Genomic DNA, 23275 nt, shown 5'->3' with positions numbered 1-23275 from the left:
AGCTAAATCAGTAGTGGCTCAAAACAGAGACACCCCCTCACCATCCATAGGACCTTAGCGAGAAGGAGCATGAATGGAGTAGGGGATGAACATGGAAGGACTATAGTTATATGATATTTTCCATAGAATGTACAATGACATTCTGCCCTTCATCTTCTCTTTTGTTCCTTTTTCATTGTGAAATATTATTAAATGGGACAGCTTGTGTCAATAGAAAAAAATATATAAATAAATATAATGAAGGTTGATTGGGACCTTACATGTCTCCTGCATCCCATCGGTGCTAGATTAGAGCTATGCCGTGATTTATAGTGAATAAGGAGATCAAGACCATCCGTTTTTTTTTCTTTTGAAAGCCATTATATTGCTGAAATGATCTGTGCTTTACAAAGTGCCAAGATCTGCTTTCATTAAGACATCAGAAAATCCTGAGACAGGGATTGCAATAGTCTTGAGTTTATTTCCCAGTGGATAATCTGGTGACTTTGTGAGTATAAATATTACCTAGGAACACTGGGGTCTGAATCTGAGCAGAACAACAACCGCATGAAGCATGGAAGTTTTCCCTTGGTGTCCTTGGCCTATTCACACATTGTGGTCATTATGTAATTTGTATGCTCTATTATGGTAGCTCTGCTCCAGCCCCATCTGGGTGTACAGTTCTCGGGACATAGAAGGAGCTTCGTCCTGCGGGATGGGCAAGGCAAGTTTAGCCTTTCGCTGCCTCCTTGCTCTTTTCTACTCCCACTGTTTATCTCAATTGTAATATTATTACACATCCCCTTGAAATGATTGATACTCAGAATAAGGAAGAAGTCACATGTCACACTGACTTTGTTTTTATTGGCTATAGAGCAGTGATCACGGTGCACAGGGAGGAGGAGGGACTGGGGGAGAGCACAGCATTGCAGTGGATCAGGCCTCCCCCTGTGCGACGTTAAAACCTTTTAACACATATGGCTCAGCCTTTCCCCCCAACTAGCTAGGACATCTGACTCCACAGCCGGCAACAAATGGGTTAATTGTGCAGAAAGTCCTACTAGCGAGGTCCAAAGAGCAAGAGTCTAATAAGAGTATTTGAAAATTTCAGTCGCCTTTCATTTCCATATTACTAGCTGTGCAGAACAGAAAATCATACTAAACGGGACCAGGGTCAAACATTGTATGATCAGAACAGACTCCACTGCTGCAATTCTATCTAATGTGACAATTCCACTGCAGATTATCAGAACAGAATCGTACAGCGCTAAGTATCTATATGAGAGATTTCCTGGCTGAAGTATATCAGGTTTCTAATGCGTATAACAAATGATGAGTTTATGAAGAATTATTAACCCCATTGTTGCTGGAGCACCCTGAAGAATGTCGAGGGATTCCCTTCAGTGAAATCTTCAATATTACAAAGCACAAATTTCCTAACTGCGCAGATCAAATTGACTCTGCAGATGCCACATGCATTCTAGTCACGCATTGCTAGGCATGCTTCTCAGAAGAGGAGCTGTCGTAGAGCGGATGCACAAGAAGGAAGTGTCCCATAGTCATCTTCACAAGAGATGGTACTCTGCTCCCAGGAAGGTGACAAGTCTTTCATTGTCAGGGAATGCTGTCAGCATGGTTTCAGAGGCCTCCTGCCGATTTTGGGGCTTTGCAGCTGGCATGAGCTGTAGGATCAGGGAAGGGAGGACAGTCTTTATTTTATGAGACAGGGGTAGAGAAAGGGAGATGGAAGGGAGGATTCACATCCAAAATCCAAGGTCAAGATTGCTGGAGAATGGAAAAAAAAATATATTGTTAATATAAATGATTATCATGTATCTTAGCCTCTGTAAAATGTAGGGCATTCTACCTGCTGTTTCTCGCTAGGCTCCTCAGGAGAAGGTTCTGTTTCACAGTATACCACCGCCTTGGTGACCAACATGTCTGGGTGTTGCAGCTTTGCCTCTTTAATAGCCATGGCTAGGGCCTAGAATCAAACAGGTTTAGGATAATATGGTTCGGTTGATATTTTGTGTAGGACTGCTTCAAATACATTTTTGTTCAGTGTGTTAAATGCTTTTTTAAAAAAAACATGCATTTCAACAGTTTTTTTGGTGATGGTTTTTATTTTGCTACACTTCGAAAATGCATTTTTTTTCTGACACTTTCTGAGTTCTATGGAAAAGCTATGGCGTGAGCCCCTGAGCTCATTCACTGGCTGCAATAATGTCGACATGATGTCGTCACTGCAGTCATACAACAGAGACTGGTCGGTAGAAGAGGCACAACGCTGGCCCTAAGCAGGGTAAGTAAAGCACAGTTTGTTTTCGTACACACAACGAAAGCTAAGTGCATAATTTTCTATAGTACTTACACACCAGCTGGCTATCACTCCTGAAGAACTTTTTAAATAGGGGAAAAGCGTTGAGTTTTTTGACACTGGATCTGGTTATATAGAGTAAACCTCCCTTTGGACAAGGCTGAGTATTTATTTGACACTGATTTCATTATCTAAGACATGCCTCCTTTGATAGAGGTTGGTCTATGATATTATTTGTAAGTTTCTGATATTGGATCTGATTGTACAATATACAGTATATCGCCCATGGTAGAAGTTTGTTATGTGCGACACTATACAGTTTACTGATAACAGTTGGTCACTTCCATCATTTGTGCTTGAATTACTATATAGTTACGCTGGACTAGTCCAGTGGATGTATTTGATATTGATTAGTGACCTAACGCTATATCTAACCAAGTAGAGACTTTGGATACAGATTATTCCAACAGTCATATGGTGCCATTTTGATTTACCTACCGGTAAGTACAGACTATTGGATACATATTAGTCCATTTGATTATAGTTTAAATAGGATGCAATAGGGGATATCAGGCTCAGCCATCACTGAGCAGGGGCGACACATGATTTAGAGTGAAATCCTCAGTGGCCAGGCAGGTTAGCATTAGGGATACGATAGGGTGTACCACAGGTCTAAATAATCCTACTATCTGGTACAATCCCCTTTGGCCTCCGTTTCACTCTGTCTTATAAGTGCGTTTACCTATATTTAGAAAGTATTTTATGTCATTGACTAAACTAGACTTTTTAGAGATTTAATATTAAAATTTACTTTTTAATTGGTACATTTTTTGGGTGAGCCATTATTGTTGAATATGTACTTTACATCTATACATTTTATGTGTCTTTGTTTTGTAAAACCTAACTTGGTCTGGGGGAAAAAAATTACTGTTAAAGCGCCACTCAGGCATTTTGTTTTATTCTTTGTAAGCCCCCTGCTCCCAGACATATACTCACCCTCCGGCGGCGTCCTTGTTTTTAGGCACCGCACAGGTCCCGCAGCGCCATCCTATGATCGTAGCTTTTGACTGTCAGTAAGTCAGAAGTTACGTCAAAACAGCTCAATGCAAGACTCGTACTGTAAAGTGACTTCCGCGTCACTCCATGAAACACTGGAGCTGCCGGCAGGTCACTTTTCAAAGGAGACAGACTGGAGTGAAGCTGGAAAAGGATGAAGGCGGTGGCGAGTGAGTATGAGCCAAGGGGCAGGGGACTTACATTTTTGGGTTACAGCGTTTTGTTTAGTTTCAGTTCTGGAGTACTGCTAATAAACTAAGGTCCCTGTCTTATACTTACCCACTGCTGGCTTCACATTTTTTCAGCGCCACTCAGAAGTTACATCACAAGCTCTCAATGTATGAGGCTCTCATAGACGTGTATTGTTGCTGGTGACCTCCAGGAGCGGTGATAATAGAAGGTGAAGACGGCAGCGGGTAAATATAAAAACTAAGGGCAGGGACCTTACATTAGAAGCATCACTCCAGCGCTGCAATAAAAACAACACAAAAACAAAAAAAGAATGCTGGAGTGGTGCTTTAAAGGGGTTTCTTCTTTCAGCAATATGTCATTGTCTCTATTTTATATTTATTTAGTTATTGTATCTATGATCTAGTTAAGGTACCTATTCCCATTGGTGAACATTAAATTGAAATCTCGTTCACATAAAAGCTATCTTTACCAACCCCTTAATATACAAGCAAGAAGGGCAAAAAGTCATTATTTTTAACACAAATAAGGCTTGTGCAAAAATTGGCTTTTAACTCTGAAATTGTTATTTACCCCACTGAGTCCTGCGTTAAGGAGGTAAGTACTGAAGTACTGCTGTAACATTGCTGTACTCTGAGCTGTCACATACTGCAGCATTACCTGTTCTTGATCCACATCTTCATCTCCAGTAATAATTATTCTCTTCTCTATCCTTGTTTCTGAAAATCCACCTTTTACTGTCTGCTTGGGCATATTGGACAAAGAAATTAATGAAATCAGCTATACCATAAAAGAACAAGGTAAGCGCAGCGATATAATAGGTTAACGATATTCAGTTTCCACGTAATTCATTTATACACTGTATTCCACACATACAACATACGTTCTCCTAGTTATGTACATATCAGAAAGACTCGCCCTACTCTATACAGGAAAACTTAGTATTAAAGTACAATGGGGCTTGATATGATCAGTAGCATTAAGCATTTTCTATGTAGAATTAGGAACTCTGAATTTTACCTAAATAAGAATTGATAACGGTCACCCCAAATGTGTGATCATCTTAATTGTCTGTGGCCAAGCTTTACAGGAAACTAAAATAAAGTGAATAAGTTAGCTATATTGTAAAGAGCCGTATACAGCGCAGTTTAAGGTTTTTTTCTGTATGCTGTAAACTGCAGAACACTTGACATATACCAGACAGAGGTCAAAAGGACACTTTTTTACCCACCGCCTAGTCTTAGTAGGGCTTTTCTGATTTAGGCCTGACTTGGGCCTAAGATACATCACCTGTTTTGTATTCTCTTAGGTATCTACCCATTGCAGGCTGTTCTAATCTACATGTTATGCCCAGCTACTGTTTCAGCAATTTGGTTCTAAAATATTCTGAATTATTAGTGAATAGTGATCTATGTTCATCAGTCCCAGAAACTAGTCGGAACCAATTAAAAAACTAAATAATGACATAGAAAAACAAAAACATTAATCACCTAATAAATCTGCCAATTTAAGAGTATTAAAAAAATGTGCATAATTTTAGCATGTATTGGCTGAAATGTCCTCACCTTTGTCACATGGGTAGTTGTGGATGATGACAATGTTTCTGCCGTGCCGTGAGTAATATTTGCCGTATGGGAAACCTAAGGAACAAATGTACTCGGTAACAGTATTTAATCTAACATGAACAGCCTAGTGATTCTGCGCTTTCTTGTATAACTTACATGTTGGGTACGAGCCACATCGGCTTGTAGAGGTTGGACGCTCTCACCAGGTGCTACAACTTTTATCAGATCGCCTCCTCCAAGGTCTGTCCTGTTCTCCTCAGCCTGTCAAGATGCAACAACAATCAGTAGCCATACCTTACCGGATGTTTTCTTTATTCCGAGCAGTTTAGGATTCATGGCTATAGAAATAATGCTTGAAGTTTTAAAGATGTTATCAGTCTCTAGATGCCATCGGTCTATTGTAGTTCAAAAGCAATTGCATAAATATTACCACCATCCGTACAGAGAGTGGCATACCCTAAGGCCATATTCCCACCGTTCTGCTGCCTTTTCCCTTCTGCCCATTTTTTGCAGAAAATATTAATAGTTTAATAGTTCCAGCAAAGCAGATGTGATTTTATGTAGACTCATGAGCATTGTACGCTGTTTTTTGTGTTTTTTTACAATAGGTTTCTATGGGCAACCTAAAAAATACCTGTAAAAACATAGTCATGCTTTTAAGTGATGAATCTTAGCGTTTCTACACTTCTTAAAAATCTGCACCAAAAATGCATAAAAAAGGATATAATTTATCAAAAACACAGCAAAAAATCCAACAGTCGTAGCAGATTGCTAGGGTGTATTTTGGTATGAACACCGACAGAAAAAAAAGGCAATGTAAAAAAGCAGAGTTTTTGCAATTGGGAACATGGTGGGAGGAGGTTAAGAACTGCTGGCACCTGGTCACCACAGGTCATAATTACTTTCTATCACCTATAAAATATCAGACTTTTAATAGGTGCTGGAGGCTTGGGAGGCTGTTAAAAAGGCAAAATAACATATACTGTGTGTGGTTCTACCCAAATCAGTTGTAGTCTACCAAGTCTCAACCATGTTACTTCCAACAGAATGGGCCTACTCCATCACACGTATTGATGCTCTTCCCAGAGACAGTGTTACACAGAGGAGTAAACCCTATATATAATAAAATATTGAGAAAGAGAGGAACAATGGGCATGTCATTCACTATTTTTCTTGCTTTCTTGTGAGTGTGGCATTATCCTTGGGCTTTAATGGGAAAGTTATCTGTGCAGGTTTTCCACCCATCGAACACTGAAATAGGGTCAATTTGAACCCTGGACTATCCCTTCTGTGCCCCATAGTGGATACCAAGACTACAAATGATCTTCTTACCAACAATGGTACAGTGCATATCACATTTGGATAGCTTATAAAACACTGTAATTATTTACTCATAAATATAATAATATTTTTCATTTCTATAGCACCAGCATATTCCATAGCACTTTCTATTTAATCAGCATTGTATTGGAAAGATCTTTCGTTAAGGTGATTTCTAAACTATAGTTGGTTTCTATGTCAGTGAAACACATTTGAATACCAAAAAAATACACAATGAATAAAGAACATTTGTTCCATTCAATGAAAGTAGGTAGAGAAGTTGTATAATAGCATACATGTCACTAGTGATGAGCGAATATACTCGTTACTCGAGATTTCTCGAGCACGCTCGGGGGTCCTCCGAGTATTTTTTAGTGCTCGGAGATTTAGTTTTTTTTGCCGCAGCTGAATGATTTACATCTGTTAGCCAGCATAAGTACATGTGGGGATTCCCTAGCAACCAGGCAACCCCCACATGTACTTATGCAGGCTAACAGATGTAAATCCTTCAGCTGCGGCAAGAAAAACTAAATCTCCGAGCACTAAAAAATACTCGGAGGACCCCCGAGCGTGCTCGAGAAATCTCGAGTAACGAGTAAATTCGCTCATCACTACATGCCACTAATCCAGAGAATGATGGGGCAATCCTCCAAAAGGTAGGGTTAATACAAAGTTACACCACAAATGTACAGTCTGGGGTCATTCATGGGTGTCTTTTCCTGAGTTAGACATGATGTAGGGACTGAGACTGTTTCCATTGATGTATAACTTACTGGGCTGTTTGTTGTAGTCTCAATAAAATCATTTGTCTTATCATCAGGAGATTAACACTGGATGACTAGTTGTTTCATACTATGTAGTCCTCCATAATATTGAGTTTTGTATAACCCCAACCCCACTACTGTTTGACAGCTTTCTGTGTACACTGTGCATAGGCAGAATGCTGTCAATCACTGGTGTGAGTGGGAACTTAGAGAACTGATAGATGTGCAACAGAGAAAACTGTGATATCAAAATGACAGCATGCAGAGTAGTAAGAGACACATCGCTGGAATCAGGACCCTATATCATGGTGCTCTCAGATTACATAGCAAAAACCTGTTTATAGATTCTCTTTAAATTAGGCTCCTTTATTTTAAAATTGTTACCTGAGTGGTTTGTACAGTAGAAATCTGTGTTTGCGTATTAGTTTCTCCATCTGTTCTGCCGACTGCATCCATACTAGTGATGACCTCGTTCTGCACTGTCTTCAGGTGTGACTATGTGACAAAAGAATAAGGTTACTGGATTTAGACAACTAACCAACATAAAAAATAGCTTATGAATACGTGTGATGTAAATAACAATTTAAAAAACATGCACAGGATGGGTATATGATGTTTAATAAAATGATGAACATTAACATGCTAGAAAATCTATTGATGTCATTGGTCAGCACAGATGACATCGTGGACATTACTAGACTGAACAGACGGATGCTTTCAGCATGCACCTGGTGGTATCATAGTACAATCACATGCAATTGCTAGTAACAAGCTGGGAATACTAAACACAACAAGGATAGATGATGGATGTAGAGATGTACATAAACATTGACATGTTTGGCCACATCATGCATTTCCAGCACCTTCGATGCACTTTTTAATGTTTCTGAGATGTACTGCAAACCTGGGCAGCCAATTTTAGATGCCTCAGGTTAAGTATTTATTGGTAGAACTGACAACATGGACAAGGGTATGTCTGGAAACTCCATGCTGTAACTTTGTACCTCCGTTGTCTCTTCCTCTGACTTGTCTCCATCATGTACTTCTTGGAATGCAGTTGCAAGGTTGTCAGTTGCACCTCCAGCACCATCACCTTGGTCTCTATGCAACTCTGGCAGGCTACGTCTGAAATCCTCAAAGCCTACATTCGAGTGGTAATCTCCAATGACTGTGAAGTCCACCTCCGCCTCTAGACTGGATGTAGAACTGACGGTAATGCTTGAGCACTTCCTCTCAATGCTCAGTTGGTTTTCTTTGAGGAGCCCTGCACTTTGCTCCTCTTCTACTGATGGACGTCCTTCATCTGCTTCCCTGCTGCTCATTCTCTAAAGGGATTCAAAAAGCCATGATGGCGAAAGGTCTCAGTGCGACATTACTCAAAGATATGGAGAGTGGCATGGTGAGTTCAGATGGATTTGTGATCATGCCTTTTCATAAAAATGGAAAATCTATGCACAAGACTATTAACATACCATTTTTTATAAATTGGTAGCCCTTGCAATAGGTATCATATGTAATTAGATACAGCAATGTAAATGAAATTCAAATCCTACTGCTCCTCCTATGTGAAAATAATGTTTTGTGGAAAATAATAGCAGTTCCGTGTTAGTTGAGGTTATCAAGCACATTTAGGCTTTGTATATAGCACCAGACTCTCATTAGACCCCTGTAAATGTAGTTCTACACCATTGTGACAATATGAAGAAATATTAAATATGTCAGTAAAACTACACTAAAACTGAATATTATGCAGATATAGAATATATTTGTATGTTGTGTTACAATGTTTAACATTTATATATAACAATATATTTTTTTTATTTTCATAAACCATATTTTGCTTGATATAAACCAAAGGTCACATTTATTCTGCAGCCCCCTGGGTGTATAATAACTAACAAAATGCAAGCAGAATCAGGGCAGGCCATAGCCCTGACCTGAAAAAGGACAATCCCGGATTTTCTATAACCCTGGTCCGGCAGGGAGACCTCTCTGAGAGCAGACGGGATGTCCCTTTCCTCCCAAGATGTTGACTCAAGTGGTTGACTCTAGAGCAGGAGAGAAGGGTTAGAGTGAAGAATTTTCAAGGGGCAGGAAGCAAGACCTGCAGCACAATGCATGAGACTGATGCTGGGCAGCGCAGCATCAAAGCGAGGCTCGAATGGACGCTGATTCACTAAGTTGTATTAAATTGTTACCAAGGGGCCCTATTGGATGTGCAGTCTGTTTTTCTATATATACAGTAAGCGAAACAGTAACTAAAAGGAAATATAGGGAAAAGTCTGATGAATGTAGAAATAAAATAAAGAGGTCAGAAGTAGTGATGAGCGAGTGTGCCCGTTACTCGATATTTCCGAGCATGCTCGGGTGATCTCCGAGTATCTTGGGCGTGCTCGTAGATTATGTTTGTGTCCGCGCAGCTGCATGATGTGCAGCTGCTAGACAGCCTGAATACATGTGGGGGTTCCCTAACAAACAGGTAATCCCTGCAGGTTGTCTAACAGCCGCAAATCATGCAGCTGTGGTGACACAAACATAATCTACGAGCACGTCCAAGCTACTTGGAGATCACTCGAGCATGCTCGGAAATCTCGAGTAAAGGGCACACTCGCTCATCACTAGTCAGAAGTCTATAGACATCTCAGTGTGGATAGGTTGGTTAAGATTGTAGAATTGCTTTAAGAATATATTTCATGTTCTTCCAAGACTTAATACAGCTCAGTGAATCAGTGTCCAGATGCATAGCACAAAAGCAAGAAAACAGCAGCCTCAGTGCAGTGAGTGGGGAGGAGGTGGGATGGAGATTACTAACTCCTTCTTATCCATGAAGGCGCAAATCGCAAGGCGTTTCAATCCAGTTATGCATTTAATGTGGGACATGAACTGCAGGGTACCTGCCAAGCATTGATTTTCCCAGACGACTAAGAAAATTACTGCAGGAGCCAATAAACCACTGTCATGTCATTGAAAGCGCCTGATTCCTGGAGTGGGGAAGATGTATTTTAGTGATGTTACCAGATTAGTTAAGAAGAGGATGTAGCTTCACCTCTCTTCATCTTTCCAACAGCTCTCCTTCCCGTCTCCTCTTTTGCTTCCATGCTTTTCAGACTGATATTTGGGGACGGGGTATTTTAAGCCAGATGGTACTCCAGCCAGAAGCAGATGGTAGGAGAGTATTGGCACAGACAGGCAGACAGATCCCATTATGATACCATGCCCCTTCGTATACACAAACAGGAACCTGGCGTGCTAGCCAAACCACAACACTCCAATACCAAGCAGGTTTGGTGCCTCCATCCCTCCCCCCTTACAAACATGCTACTGCTGAGGATTTAGCACAGTTACCGCTGCATCGGTGAGTGTTATTTCACAGCCTGAGTCTGGAGATGAAAGGTCTCCAGGAGTGTCTGTTGTGGATTCAGCAGGACTGGCATTTCCTTCTTGATAAGGACCAGCATGGTGCCTAGGATTTGATTGAACAAGAATTTGCTCACTTTGATTGCTGACTGCAGCTGGCTCTTGATGACCCCGTTCTCTGGGAAGGCTCACTGGCAGTGGTATGATGGTTGGTAGCATAAAGTGAAGCACTGGTGGACCCCAATCTTCCAAAGGTAAATCTTCTGTGCCCCTCTCAGCTGTCATTTGTACACTTGAAGACAAAGGCTCATTCGGACGTTTTGATTCCAAAACCTCTTCTGTGTTTTCTCTGCCTGTTGCACAGCCATCTTCAATAATTTCTTCAGGATGATCATCTGGCATTAGGATATCAGTCGTGACATATTCCCTTAATGTTTCATCATGTTGACTCTCCTTTCTACCATTTAATACAGATTGCATTTGCTCATGACGATGCTGGAATGATGTAAATATGTCCATTTCCTCTGTATTTTCTGATTTCTTGGGTTGCTGGTACCCAGAACTCTCACACCATATTAACGTTTTTTGTTGGTCTTCCCAGTGAACATCATTGTTCCACTCGCCTTCAGTTTCATCAGCGCTGTCATCAGCTTCTTCTTCGTCACATAAAATAACACGCCTGCTCTCTCCAATTTCCACAATGGTCCTGCTCATATCATGAGACCTTTCTGATGATCCAGAAGCTAGCAATCCCCTCTCTGTCCACTTTATAGAGGGATCTTCTCCATCTACTTCTTCTCCCCTACTCCAGACTTGGCCTTGTTTTACATTGTCCATCTTTATAGCCCATTCTCTGCTATCATCTGCAGGAGCACCATCTGGTGCTGTCCTGGCTTTACTTTCCTCTGTGTCCCATTCTCCAGTTACCATTACAAGACGCTGTTCCCTTTGGGTTAACCTGATTCTTCTCTCCACTCCCTTTACCACTGGTACTGCTTTGTCTGTCTCGGCCCCTTTCTCCTTGTGAGGGTCCTCAGTTTCTCTTTCCACCCTATCGATTGGAAGTTGGAAGTGTTCTTCCATGTCGGGGGTCAAATCCTGCCCACTGATGTGGACAGTTTGAGATTTTGGCACCTCTTCAAAGGACGTATTAAAGTTTTCTGTACTCCTTTCTATAAAAACCCAATGCTCCATGCCCTGTACAGTAATCAGAGCAAGATGGGTTAGCTGCTAATGCACAGTGACACTAAAAATGTCCATTATATTATAATATAACATTTGTTTCTCTCAAAAGGACACGTGTAAACATTGTTGACAAATGAACATTATTAAAGTTTGTGATCATATAAAATTAGACATTTACACACAAAACACAGCCCTGTTATATGTGCAAGGGTGTTGAAAGCAGTACAGCAATAACGAATAATGAGATAAGTTCCTGTAGCTGCTATGAGCAGTGAGTCATTCAAACTTTCAGGGAATGTGCTCCTCAAATTGATCAGTTGAACAAAAAGTGTTATATGGGCTTGCACAGAAAAAAAGTACTTGTGCTTGCAGTATGTATATAGCTGAAGAACATAACTTCAGAAACAGTCCTCAAGAGATGAATACATGAGAAGTAGATTTCAACACAGAATTAAATTCCTTAATGAAACACAATGTCTTATCTCACAAAACTCAGACTGATAAATGTAATTTCTTCTGGATGTACTTAATAGTAATACAATGCTATCAAAAGGCACGAGAGCTGACTATAAGCTAATATATAATTATATAATTCATTGTTCTCACAGGATAAAAACATTTTTCAGGCTATAAAAAAAATCCTGGCAGCTTATTGCATCACAAAATAATGACTAGCTTTAAAGCCCTCACTGCTTCATTCGCACCTTCCAGGTAATCCCACAGTGATCTTTGTTAACAATGCTGCATTGATGATGTGCCATACCAAAATAAGTCTCATCACGCCACTGGGATCACATCACACATACTGACAAAGCCACTAAGGCCAATGATTGGCTCATTAGTGATGACATGGCCATCAAATGGGAGCCTGTAAACTACCTCCTATATACCAGAATACTCAACACCACTTCTGATTAAAAAGTCTGGTGCTATGTTATACATGCATAACACTGCAACAATGATGTTGTTCTGGGCATACAAATCAGAAGTGGTGTCAGGTATTCCAGCAGGCAGTTTGTAAGGTTCCAAAACAGTGGCCATCGACCACTGATGTAGCAGATGTAGCAGAGACCAGTGAATCCTACTCATCTCTAGGAATAATATATTGGTACACCATTTCAACATTGCAGTGATGTAAACAGGAGAGTATAGGTCTAGTAGCACTGAAGTAGCTTTTGGTTTAAGAGAAAATTAAAGACAAAAACATATTAACAAAATACTTAATTCTTCTCACTTTTTATGTAATACCGAAGTGTTATATATTTAAAAACTGCATGTGTGAATCTAGGCTTTTTAAGATAAGCCCTTGTGAGCCCTGGTGGATGCACAAACTATTTTTTTATATATATTTTGCTATTTTAAAATATTGACATACACTATGGGTCAAAATTTGGACACAGCTGTTCATCCTATGGTTTTCCATAAGCATGAAGGCACACAAACAAGGTGTAAAGAAACATGTGTGACACAACCTAGAATATGTGTCAAACCTTAGATTCCTCAAAGTACCCCCTTTACTCTGATGACATCTTTACACACCCTTGGCAGTCTCTTAAGTGGCTTTAACAGGTAGTCATTTGAAATTAGGTTCCAAGAAGTATGCATTTTCAAGCGTTCATTTGTGGAATCACCAGCCTTCACAAAGTGTTAGCGACCATAAATTCTGTTTTGCAGAGGCATTGTTGGCACACAGTTCCATACAGTGCTGAGTCGAGGTCCACAACCGTTCTAAGGCAGAATATGGAAAGAACCACTCAAGTAAGTAAAGAGAAGCAACAATCCATCTTTACTTTAAGACATGAAGGTCAGTCAATCTAGAAAATTGCTAGGACCTTGAAGGCATCCTCAAGTGCAGTCATGAAAACAATCAATGATGAAAGTGGCTCTCTTGAGAACCGTCCCAGGAAAAGAAAACCTAGAATTACATGTGCTGCAGAGGATAAGTTAATAAGATTTATCAGCCTCAGAAATGCCAAATTGACAGCAACTCTGATCACAGCCCTCATTAATAATGCAAAGGCATCGAATAGCACATACATCTCAACATTAATTGTCAGGATGAGTTTGCAAGAAGCAGGCATTATTGTTGAATTTCTGATAAGAAGCCACTAGTGAGGACAGCAAACAAGAATTTGTATTGCAAGAGGACTAAGACCTATATAATGGCTATGTGACCAAGTGGCTGAAGAATGGAGAGCTGCATGAGATGAGAAGACCTTCAAAATCACTCGACCTAAGCCCAATTGAAATGGTTTGAGATGAGTTGGACCACATAATGAAGGCAAAGCTGCCAACAAGTACACAGCACATATGGGAAATCCTTCAAGACTGTTGGAAAGCCATTCCAGGTGACTACCTGAAAAAACTGCTTGAGAGAATGCCAGGGGGTAAAAAGCTGACATCAGAGTAAAATTACCTTGAGGAATTTAAGGTTTACAACATATTCTGGTATGTTTGACACATGTTTCTTTACTCCTTGTTTCCATATGTGTCCCCTTCTGGTTTAGCTTCATTCACTCTGAATTTACAATGTTCACATTCCAATCAGAACAGGAAAAAATATTGCATGGACAGATGTGTCCACATTTTTGACTAATACTGAACATCAAAATCAGATCATTGATAACAAATACTAATAGAGATCCTTTAATAATGTTTTGGAAAAACTATCAAACTATCAAAAACAGATTGTTTTGTGTGTCTTAAGTTCAAAACTATACATGTATCATTTAGGTTCTCCACTACTATATCATTGATGACCTTTAGGGTAAATTATCAATGTCTGATTGGTCGGGGTCGGACACCCGTCACTCACCAATCAGCTGTTTTCAGTGTTAGATGCCTCTGGCTGGAAGTGCTCAATTGCGGAGCTGCTCCCTATTCAAATCAATAGGAGGCGGATGTGCAGTACCCGATTGCGACAAATATTAGAAAACGGGGCAGCTCCGCAAATGAGCACTTCTGGTAGCAGCCAACACTGAGAACAGCTGATCGGCGGGGGTACCAGGTGTCAGATCCTGACTGATCAGACATTGATGACCTATTCCAAGGATAGGCCATCAATGATAAAGTAGTGGACAATGTTTTTAAAAGAAACGATGGCGCTAATCTTATAACTTAAAACACAATAAGACTGTCTTTGATGAAAGAAAATAATATTTTTCCTTGCTTCTATTTGAATGGGTCTTTTGTGTCATATCTGAGTCATGTTTTTTATGCATATATTACAGTGATTTACTGGTACGCTATGCCGCTCTATCATCCACATGTAAAAAAAACATGAATATATGAACAACACCGAAACGGTAAAAAAACCAATAAACATTAGAGCTTCTACTTCTTTGTAAATTCATATGCACATCTTAAATATTTAGCAACCCTCAATATGTTTATGTTATAGTGGCCTTTTAAACATCAATACCTTCAGATTATCTGTCACCTGTTGAGTATGATGGATGTCATCAGTGATGCCTACTAAGTGTTAAATAGGAAATGATGTGTCTGGGGGCCACTTATCTTTTTTTTTCCTATGGCAATAAACTAAACAAATTTTTAGTCAACTGTCATCAAGTATGTAAAGCAGTGGTTCTGAACCAGGGTTCCTTGCGTTATTAACCTGGAATATGGTCAGGGGGTTGCTGGAACACAGTAATAAATCACTACAAATCTGAATATAGTGCTTGAGTAGAATTATTGAATGTTTTACCTTTCCCTACATGAGTCTCTTTGGGGTAGGAATGAGGATAAGGGATCCCAGGAAGTTTAGTAATGTTTCAGTGTTTCCCCCATTCTATTATGATTGGGCTTGAATACTCTGAAGTGATGACCAGTTTAACCAAAAATTGCTGTTACGAAAGAATACATACAACACAAAATGGGGAACACATAGTCTAAACTTATCAAGTATGAAATTTTAGATTTGGATCCTAGTGAAAGATGTGTAACAGCTGCACATAATAATGCAAAATAAATCTGTATACAAATGAAAGAATTATGTTTTTTGAGAGATTTCAGATCCTGGTAAACTGGTCAATTTCTAGATTGAAGAAATCGGTATAACATATTAATCAAAGTAAATAATATATAAAGTAAGGTGAGGCACCTCAGGAGATGAAGCCAAGCTTTTTTGGGTGAAAACATCTGAATCTTGGGCAGCAGCGGCATCATGCTCATCCTCCTCTCTTTTGCCAAATTCTTCTGTGTCCTGTTGAAAACCATAAAAAGGAAAATTAAGACACATTACAGCAAGTGGAGGAACTTATCGTCTGCTCTCATAAGATGAGATGTGGACCCTAAATACAGGGTTATATGCTGTGGACACCTGCCTTTTTTTTATTATATTTTTTTATTTTTATATTGGACAATTCCAAAAATCACAGTTCTTCAAAATATTCTCCAAAATATTGTCTTCCTTTAGAAATGGGAGCACTATAATAATAACTGGTTGTTATCATGCAACCCATCATCAGACGATCTTGGAATATTTCAGAATATAATAATCATATCTCAGTAAGCATCTGCAAATTGCAATTTGTTGTCTTGCTGATTGTTCTGGCTATAAAATGGTGATGTGCCTGTAACACGTTGATGGGTTCTCCACGCATTAGTGCTTTTACTACTTTCTATGTAAATACATACTAAATGATTCTGGACGTCACATATCCCTGTACTGCAATTGTTCTGCACTAAACACTATAAATATTTACACACTCCAATGCCTTCTGAACAGTCGGGTGCCAGCGTGCTCAAAATTCAGGGGTAAACTAAATGTTGTGGCATCCAGACAATGCTCAAGAACCACTGGACAGAAGAAACCCACAACCTATAATAAGGCAAAAAAGTCAAATTGTGGTCTTTGCATATTTATATAAATCTTTGATATAAATTTTGACCTTTCTCACTTTGCTGCACAAATATTGGTGCAGATGTAAACTTTATGCATAAAGAATTCACAATATTTGGAAGAAATTTATCAGAACAAATGAATAGCCAGTTAACCAGTTCATGAGGGCATTCTTTAAAACAGCGTAGATGTTGCATGTTGGCATTGTAATTTTGCATTATATTAGTGTTACTTTACAAAGTGTGGAATCCATAATGATTTACAAAATTCTGTATTAAAGTTGCGTAATAAAATATAAAAAATTATGTCTAAAAATAACATAAAAGTCACAAATGTTTGTGCAATAAGTACGGTATTTGCAGAAAAAAAATTGTGACTTGTCTTTATGATTCTCACCCTTAGTGTATAACGTATATCTGATGTATACAATTGTATACTAAGTGTATCTAACAGTACTAGATGTACTGTATATAATTATGCTGGGCATCTAAAAGTGCAATTGATGTATAGGAATAAGTGCGCTTTTGACGTCTATTGTTAAAAAGTACACCCTATATTAAAAAGCAGTTTTAAATAGTTATGCTTATGTCCACTGCCCAAATGCCTAAAATAGACATATGGTGTATACAGTGATTGTACACATTACCACTCATAGTGCATGAGTCATAACCATGTTTACAGGGGTTCTCTAGTCTCAGAAAAGCCAGAAGCCAGGTGAGGCTAATCGGCATATGACCGCAAGTATGGGAATCGCACACATGTGCTCACTTAATTGCCCACCCACATATAGAATACAGTGGAATCTTGGCAGTGTCCGATCCAGTGCCCCAAAAGACTTTTAAATAAATTACAAATTTAAAAAATCGTAATTGCTTTTACTAGCCCCACCCCCGTTAAACTGTGTCAAATATATAAAAATAATTTTTATGGAATGGAGCACAAATTTTAACATGTATTTCAGTGGCCTTGTGATCATAAAAAAGTCGAAAAATAAAAAGAAAGGATGAAAATATCAAAATTAGATTATATGCAGTACAGACCAAAAGTTTGGACACACCTTCTCATTTAAAGATTTTTCTGTATCTTCATGACTATGAAAATTGTACATTCACACTGAAGGCATCAAAACTATGAATTAACACATGTGGAATTATATACTTAATTTCAGTTGTTTCACACTTTTTTGTTATGTCTTATATTCTAGGTTCTTCAAAGTAGCCGCCTTTTGCTTTGATGACTGCTTTGCACACTCTTGGCATTCTCTTGATGAGCTTCAAGAGGTAGTCACCGGGAATGGTTTTCACTTCACAGGTGTGCCCTGTCAGGTTTAATAAGTGGGATTTCTTGCCTTATAAATGGGGTTGGGACCATCAGTTGTGTTGAGCAGAAGTCTGGTGGATACACAGCTGATAGTCCTACTGAATAGACTGTTAGCTGCTTTTTTCTTGCCATAATACAAATTCTAAGTAAGGAAAAACGAGTGGCCATAATTACTTTAAGAAATGAAGGACAGTCAGTCCAAAAAATTGGGAAAACTTTGAAAGTGTCCCCAAGTGCAGTTGCAAAAACCATCAAGCGCTACAAAGAAACTGGCTCACATGAGGACCGCCCCAGGAAAGAAAGACCAAGAGTCACCTCTGCTTCTGAGGATAAGTTTATCCGAGTCACCAGCCTCAGAAATCGCAGGTTAACAGCAGCTCAGATTAGAGACCAGGTCAATGCCACACAGAGTTCTAGTAGCAGACACATCTCTACAACAACTGTTAAGAGGAGACTTTGTGCAGCAGGCCTTCATGGTAAAATAGCTGCTAGGAAACCACTGCTAAGGACAGGCAACAAGCAGAAGAGACTTGTTTGTGGTAAAGAATACAAAGAATGGACGTTAGACCAGTGGAAATCTGTGCTTTGGTCTGATGAGTCCAAATTTGAGATCTTTGGTTCCAACCACCGTGTCTTTGTGCGACGCAGAAAAGGTGAACGGATGGACTCTACATGCCTGTTTCCCACCGTGAAGCATGGAGGAGGAGGTGTGATGGTGTGGGTGTGCTTTGCTGGTGACACTGTTGGGGATTTATTCAAAATTTAAAGCATACTGAACCAGCATGGCTACCACAGCATCTTGCAGCGGCATGCTATTCCATCCGGTTTGCATTTAGTTGGACCATCATTTATTTTTCAACAGGACAATGACCCCAAACACACCTCCAGGCTGTGTAAGGGCTATTTGACCACGAAGGAGAGTGATGGGGTGCTACGCCAGATGACCTGGCCTCCACAGTCACCAGACCTGAACCCAATCGAGATGGTTTGGGGTGAGCTGGACCGCAGAGTGAAGGCAAAAAGGCCAACAAGTGCTAAGCATCTCTGGGAACTCCTTCAAGAGTGTTAGAAGACCATTCCCGGTGACTACCTCTTGAAGCTCATCAAGAGAATGCCAAGAGTGTGCAAAGCAGTCATCAAAGCAAAAGGTGGCTACTTTGAAGAACCTGGAATATAAGACATAATTTCAGTTGTTTCACACTTTTTTGTTAAGTATATAATTCCACATGTGTTAATTCATAGTTTCGATGCCTTCAGTGTGAATGTACAATTTTCATAGTCATGAAAATACAGAAAAGTCTTTAAATGAGAAAGTGTGTCCAAACTTTTGGTCTGTACTGTGTATATATATATATATATATATATATATATATATATATATATATATATATATATATATATATAAAAAAAAGATGCAAAAAGAGAAAAAAAAACGGCAGATTTTTAAACTACATGGTCTGCTCTTGAACTAGTTAACCAGAGTAATAGTGTTACTTGCACTCATAATTAGCCAGGAAGGAGGCATTGAAGGTTACAAAATAGAACATTATGACAGGAGAAAGATCTGAGCAACAGACTGTTAAGTTATGGTGCCATATGTTAATAAGAGCTGAAAAATATAGAACATGCCATCTTAAAAAATAAAGAAGGCTGAGATGGTTGCAGGGGAAAAAAAATACATTTCTACTGCTTTAGGCCAATCAAAATGTGGTGCGCTGCAGCCGAGGCCTCCAATAAAGCTCCAGCCCCTAGGTAAACGCTTTGATAAATCTCTGGGGAGACTAAGAGAAGTAGAAATCTGATCAAGCTGAATTAAGATGTTCCAGACAGAACCTTCAGAAGAAAACTCTCTATGGGGTTCTGGATTAATGAAGCGATTGCCACGCTATATCTACGTGGAAGGAAGACTGCAACGTGTTATTAAAATTCTCTACATGATCACGGACAAATTCTGGCCTCCTTAGACATCAAAAGAAAAACAAAGAATATCTATCGACTACAGCTTGATTATGTCACTGATAAAACGCTAGGATGAACCGCTATCGGTCACTAAATCCATTTAGATACCATTAGTTATACCTATTTGAAAATGCCACTTGGGATCCATCTTTTCCATTAAATGTTAGATCATCAGATGCCATTTTGCAATAGGGTGTATATTTTTATTCTCATAAACAGAATAGCAGGAATCGAGAATGTTTTAGGTATGAATTATATAGGCAAGACCACTAAAAAATACCGTAGGTAGCATTAGGGCTTGGTGTACAGTGTGCTGACAGAGTAAAAGGAATGCCAAGGTCCTGTGCACAGTGACAGAAGAGCGGGGGATTCATTCTATAGCAGTGTGTGGCTGGGAGGATAACGTAAGGAACTGCAGCACTTCAGCGCAATCATAGAATCTGTGTTTGACATGCGCTGGTTAACTGAGCAAACTATCAAAGTATACAACTCATTCCAAAAGAATTACCATTTTATTACATTGTCACCTGTATGATGGATTTTATTTTCTGCAGTCTGTATTTTGAATTGTTAGTATAACCGTAAACATCAGATTAGTGACAGTTCATCCTGCTTTTCTTGTAAGGAGTCCCAATTTCCCCCCAATGACAGATGCCAAGGGGACAACATGCTTAATCCTTTTGTACTCAGGGAAGATAAGCCTCCAGGAATCTGGCATCAGAGGAGTCTCCTCTCTACTCATTCAGGACGTACCGCATGCTTGGCCACTTCGCGTGTACATGTATGGGGTGGTTAGCAAGAATATTCGGTAGCCAAGCAAACATTTGCCCAATAGAAATCTAGTCACCAATTTATCAAAGCAATAATGCCAGAATTTTGGTGTACATTACTTTGAAAAGTTGCAACATTGTTGCGCAACAATTTTGCAACCTCTGTCATTTTCATGCCAGTTTCTCTCGGCTCTGCCAAAATGGGTGGAGCTGGGACGGGACAGGGATACATCAGGGGTGTGATCCTATAGCTCACCTGTGGCATTTCCTACGCCAGAAATCTTACTCCAGTTAGAGACTAGAGTACGATTTTTTTGGTATATGCCTCTAAATGAATCAAGAGCATCTAACATCAACACACCCCCTTATCAAAGAAAATCACCAGTCTTGTTTTTCATAATGTCATCTCCAAAATGGGATTGTATTAGCTGCTATGATGTTCTGTCGCTCTCAGGAGCATTGGACTTACCCCTCCCACAATGCTGTTCCTTCTTTAATGAGCTAGTAATAGGCTCTTATTAGTTTCCAGGGTAAGCTCGACGTGTTATTCTAGCCTTAAAGGGAGTATTACAGTCCAAACTGAAAGTACAAAATAAGCACGCAACCTTGTAGTGGATAATAGAGAAGAGCGAACATCATCGGCTCCCTCCTTATTCGGCACACTATAGCACTTACCGAAGAAGCTGCATCAGGAACCCAGATACCTGGAGCGCTCCCGATGACCGTGTCCGTGATGAGGTGTCCGGCGCCGCAGCTGCATGTGTCGCGGCTGTGTGACACAACACATGCATGGAGAGCCTGTTATGACTCTCACACAGCCGCAACACATGCAGCTGCGGAGCCGAACAGCTGATCGTCTGGAGCTCTCCAGGTATCCAGGTTCCCGATGCATTCTTTGGTAAGCGCTATAGCTTGCCGAATAAGGAGGGAGCCGACGATGTTCACTCATCTCTAATGGATACAACCCCATTGTTCTATTCACTGTCTCTGTCCTGCAAAAACTGAAGCTTGACCAAACATACTAATTAGAGAGCTTAGTGCACCCTGGGTGTTGCCAAGAAGCTCAGTGCACTGTTCCACCCATTGGTTTTGCATTACCCGCCTCCCTCATTAGTGATTGACAGCAGTCAGTCAAGCCAGCGCTGTCCATTACAACAGAGGAAAAACCAAGCGGAGCAGTGCCATGAGCATCTTTGCCACCGCTAGGGTGTTTCTACTGTTGCAATCATGATGATTTTTTTAATTGTTTTTGTGTTGGGAGTAAAATTTTTCACTGAAGTGCTGCTCTCAATCAAGCACTGCAGTGGAGCAGTAGAAATATAGAATCTGTTACTTTACTTTATGTCATATGATCCCTCTTGGGTCTACAATTGACACTGACTTTCATGCTTACAGTTGTCACTTTTCTGAGAGCAAGAAAGAAAGTGATCCAGCTCCCGATACGTTATGGATAAAATCGAAGATTTATTCTTGTTCATTTAAAAGAAGATATCCAAAAACATTTACCAAAAATATTTGGAGAAAGGGGGGAAACATGGGAGGAAAAACAGTCACCAGATGCGTTTCGAACAGTCCATGGTCTTAGACTTGGTGTGAAGGAAACATGGGAGGAAAAACATATAATCACCAGACGCATTTCGAAATGGATATGTTCTTAGACTTAGTGTGAATTACCAAGTCTAAGAACATGTTCTGTTTCAAATGCGTCTGGTGACTATATGTTTTTCCTCCCTTGTTTCCCCCTTTTCTCCAAATCTTTTTGGTAAATGTTTTTGGATATCTTCTTTCAAATGAACAAGAATAAATCTTCGATTTTGTCTATAACGTGCCGGGAGCTGGATCTCTTTCTTTCCTGCATCTAGTTGAGCGCTCACAGCGGCGCTGATCATGGACTCCCGGACCTGCTGCAGCTGGTGGAGGGTGAGCTGGCTTATTGCCTTTCATCTACTTTTCTGAGAGAGATCCTGAAACATTAAAGACAGTGCAATACCCAGCCAATGAGTGAAAGTATGAAAAGGTGTCGAAATAATTTTGTGAATTGAAACAAGTACCAACCATAAAAAAGTATGCCAATCACCAACTATGCTATCAAGGCTCTGAACAGTCAGATTTTTATCAGATTAATATATTTTGACACCTCAGATGAAATAATTTATTAGAAAAAAAAAAGTGATGGAACAGAATGAGTTTCTACCTGTTGGTTGTTATCAAGCTTGTAGGTATGCCTGTTACTCCGACATCTAGTATCACTTTCATTAGCCCTGAAATCTACTACGCATTGAATACAAATTACTTACACATAAGAGCACATATAAATTACCTATCTACTTTTGGCCAGCTCAGAAACACTACACATATCCCTAAAGTCTGAGAGTGGATTTATAGCTCATCAAGAGTTCTGTAAATGCCCGAGTTATGGCTCAACTCCGAAAAGGACTGCACAATGGGTAACACGCTGAGCAGTCCTTTAAATGGGGATCCATTACTGACCTCATGTTTAGAGGAAGACGATGTAGGCGAGGAGGGCAGCCTCTTTTCCCGCCCACGCTCTCTGTGGACTAGTTTGCTGTTGGGTTGTTTCAGAGTTCTCTTCAGCTCGTTAATGCTAGCCTGGTGCTTCAGTAGGACATCCTGAGACTTGTCCAGGAACT

At 39.8% G+C, this 23275-nt stretch overlaps 1 protein-coding gene across 11 annotated transcripts in view; it reads right to left on the bottom strand.

Annotated features, from left to right (window-relative positions):
• Window positions 1-823: 823 nt before the first annotated feature.
• The window catches only part of EPB41L1 (erythrocyte membrane protein band 4.1 like 1), a 278168-nt gene continuing 255716 nt past the window's right edge, over window positions 824-23275 (bottom strand). For 7 of the 11 annotated variants that reach the window (XM_077251569.1, XM_077251567.1, XM_077251571.1 and 4 more), the window contains 11 exons: window positions 23115-23273; window positions 15835-15936; window positions 10536-11744; window positions 9128-9238; window positions 8195-8515; window positions 7575-7685; window positions 5263-5367; window positions 5107-5181; window positions 4202-4282; window positions 1847-1963; window positions 824-1764 (listed from right to left, as the gene is read on the bottom strand). In XM_077251569.1, coding sequence (XP_077107684.1) covers window positions 1756-1764; window positions 1847-1963; window positions 4202-4282; window positions 5107-5181; window positions 5263-5367; window positions 7575-7685; window positions 8195-8515; window positions 9128-9238; window positions 10536-11744; window positions 15835-15936; window positions 23115-23273 — 2400 coding nt within the window. In that variant the 3' untranslated portion in view covers window positions 824-1755. The remainder of the gene's footprint in view (window positions 1765-1846; window positions 1964-4201; window positions 4283-5106; window positions 5182-5262; window positions 5368-7574; window positions 7686-8194; window positions 8516-9127; window positions 9239-10535; window positions 11745-15834; window positions 15937-23114; window positions 23274-23275) is intronic. The other 4 variants (XM_077251575.1, XM_077251574.1, XM_077251576.1 and 1 more) reach the window with 2 other exon arrangements.

The sequence above is a fragment of the Ranitomeya variabilis genome, chromosome 4, assembly GCF_051348905.1.
Source record: "Ranitomeya variabilis isolate aRanVar5 chromosome 4, aRanVar5.hap1, whole genome shotgun sequence".
Taxonomy (NCBI): domain Eukaryota; kingdom Metazoa; phylum Chordata; class Amphibia; order Anura; family Dendrobatidae; genus Ranitomeya; species Ranitomeya variabilis.
The sequence above is the reverse complement of the archived record's forward strand: the minus strand, read 5'-3'. Positions and strand labels throughout refer to the sequence as shown.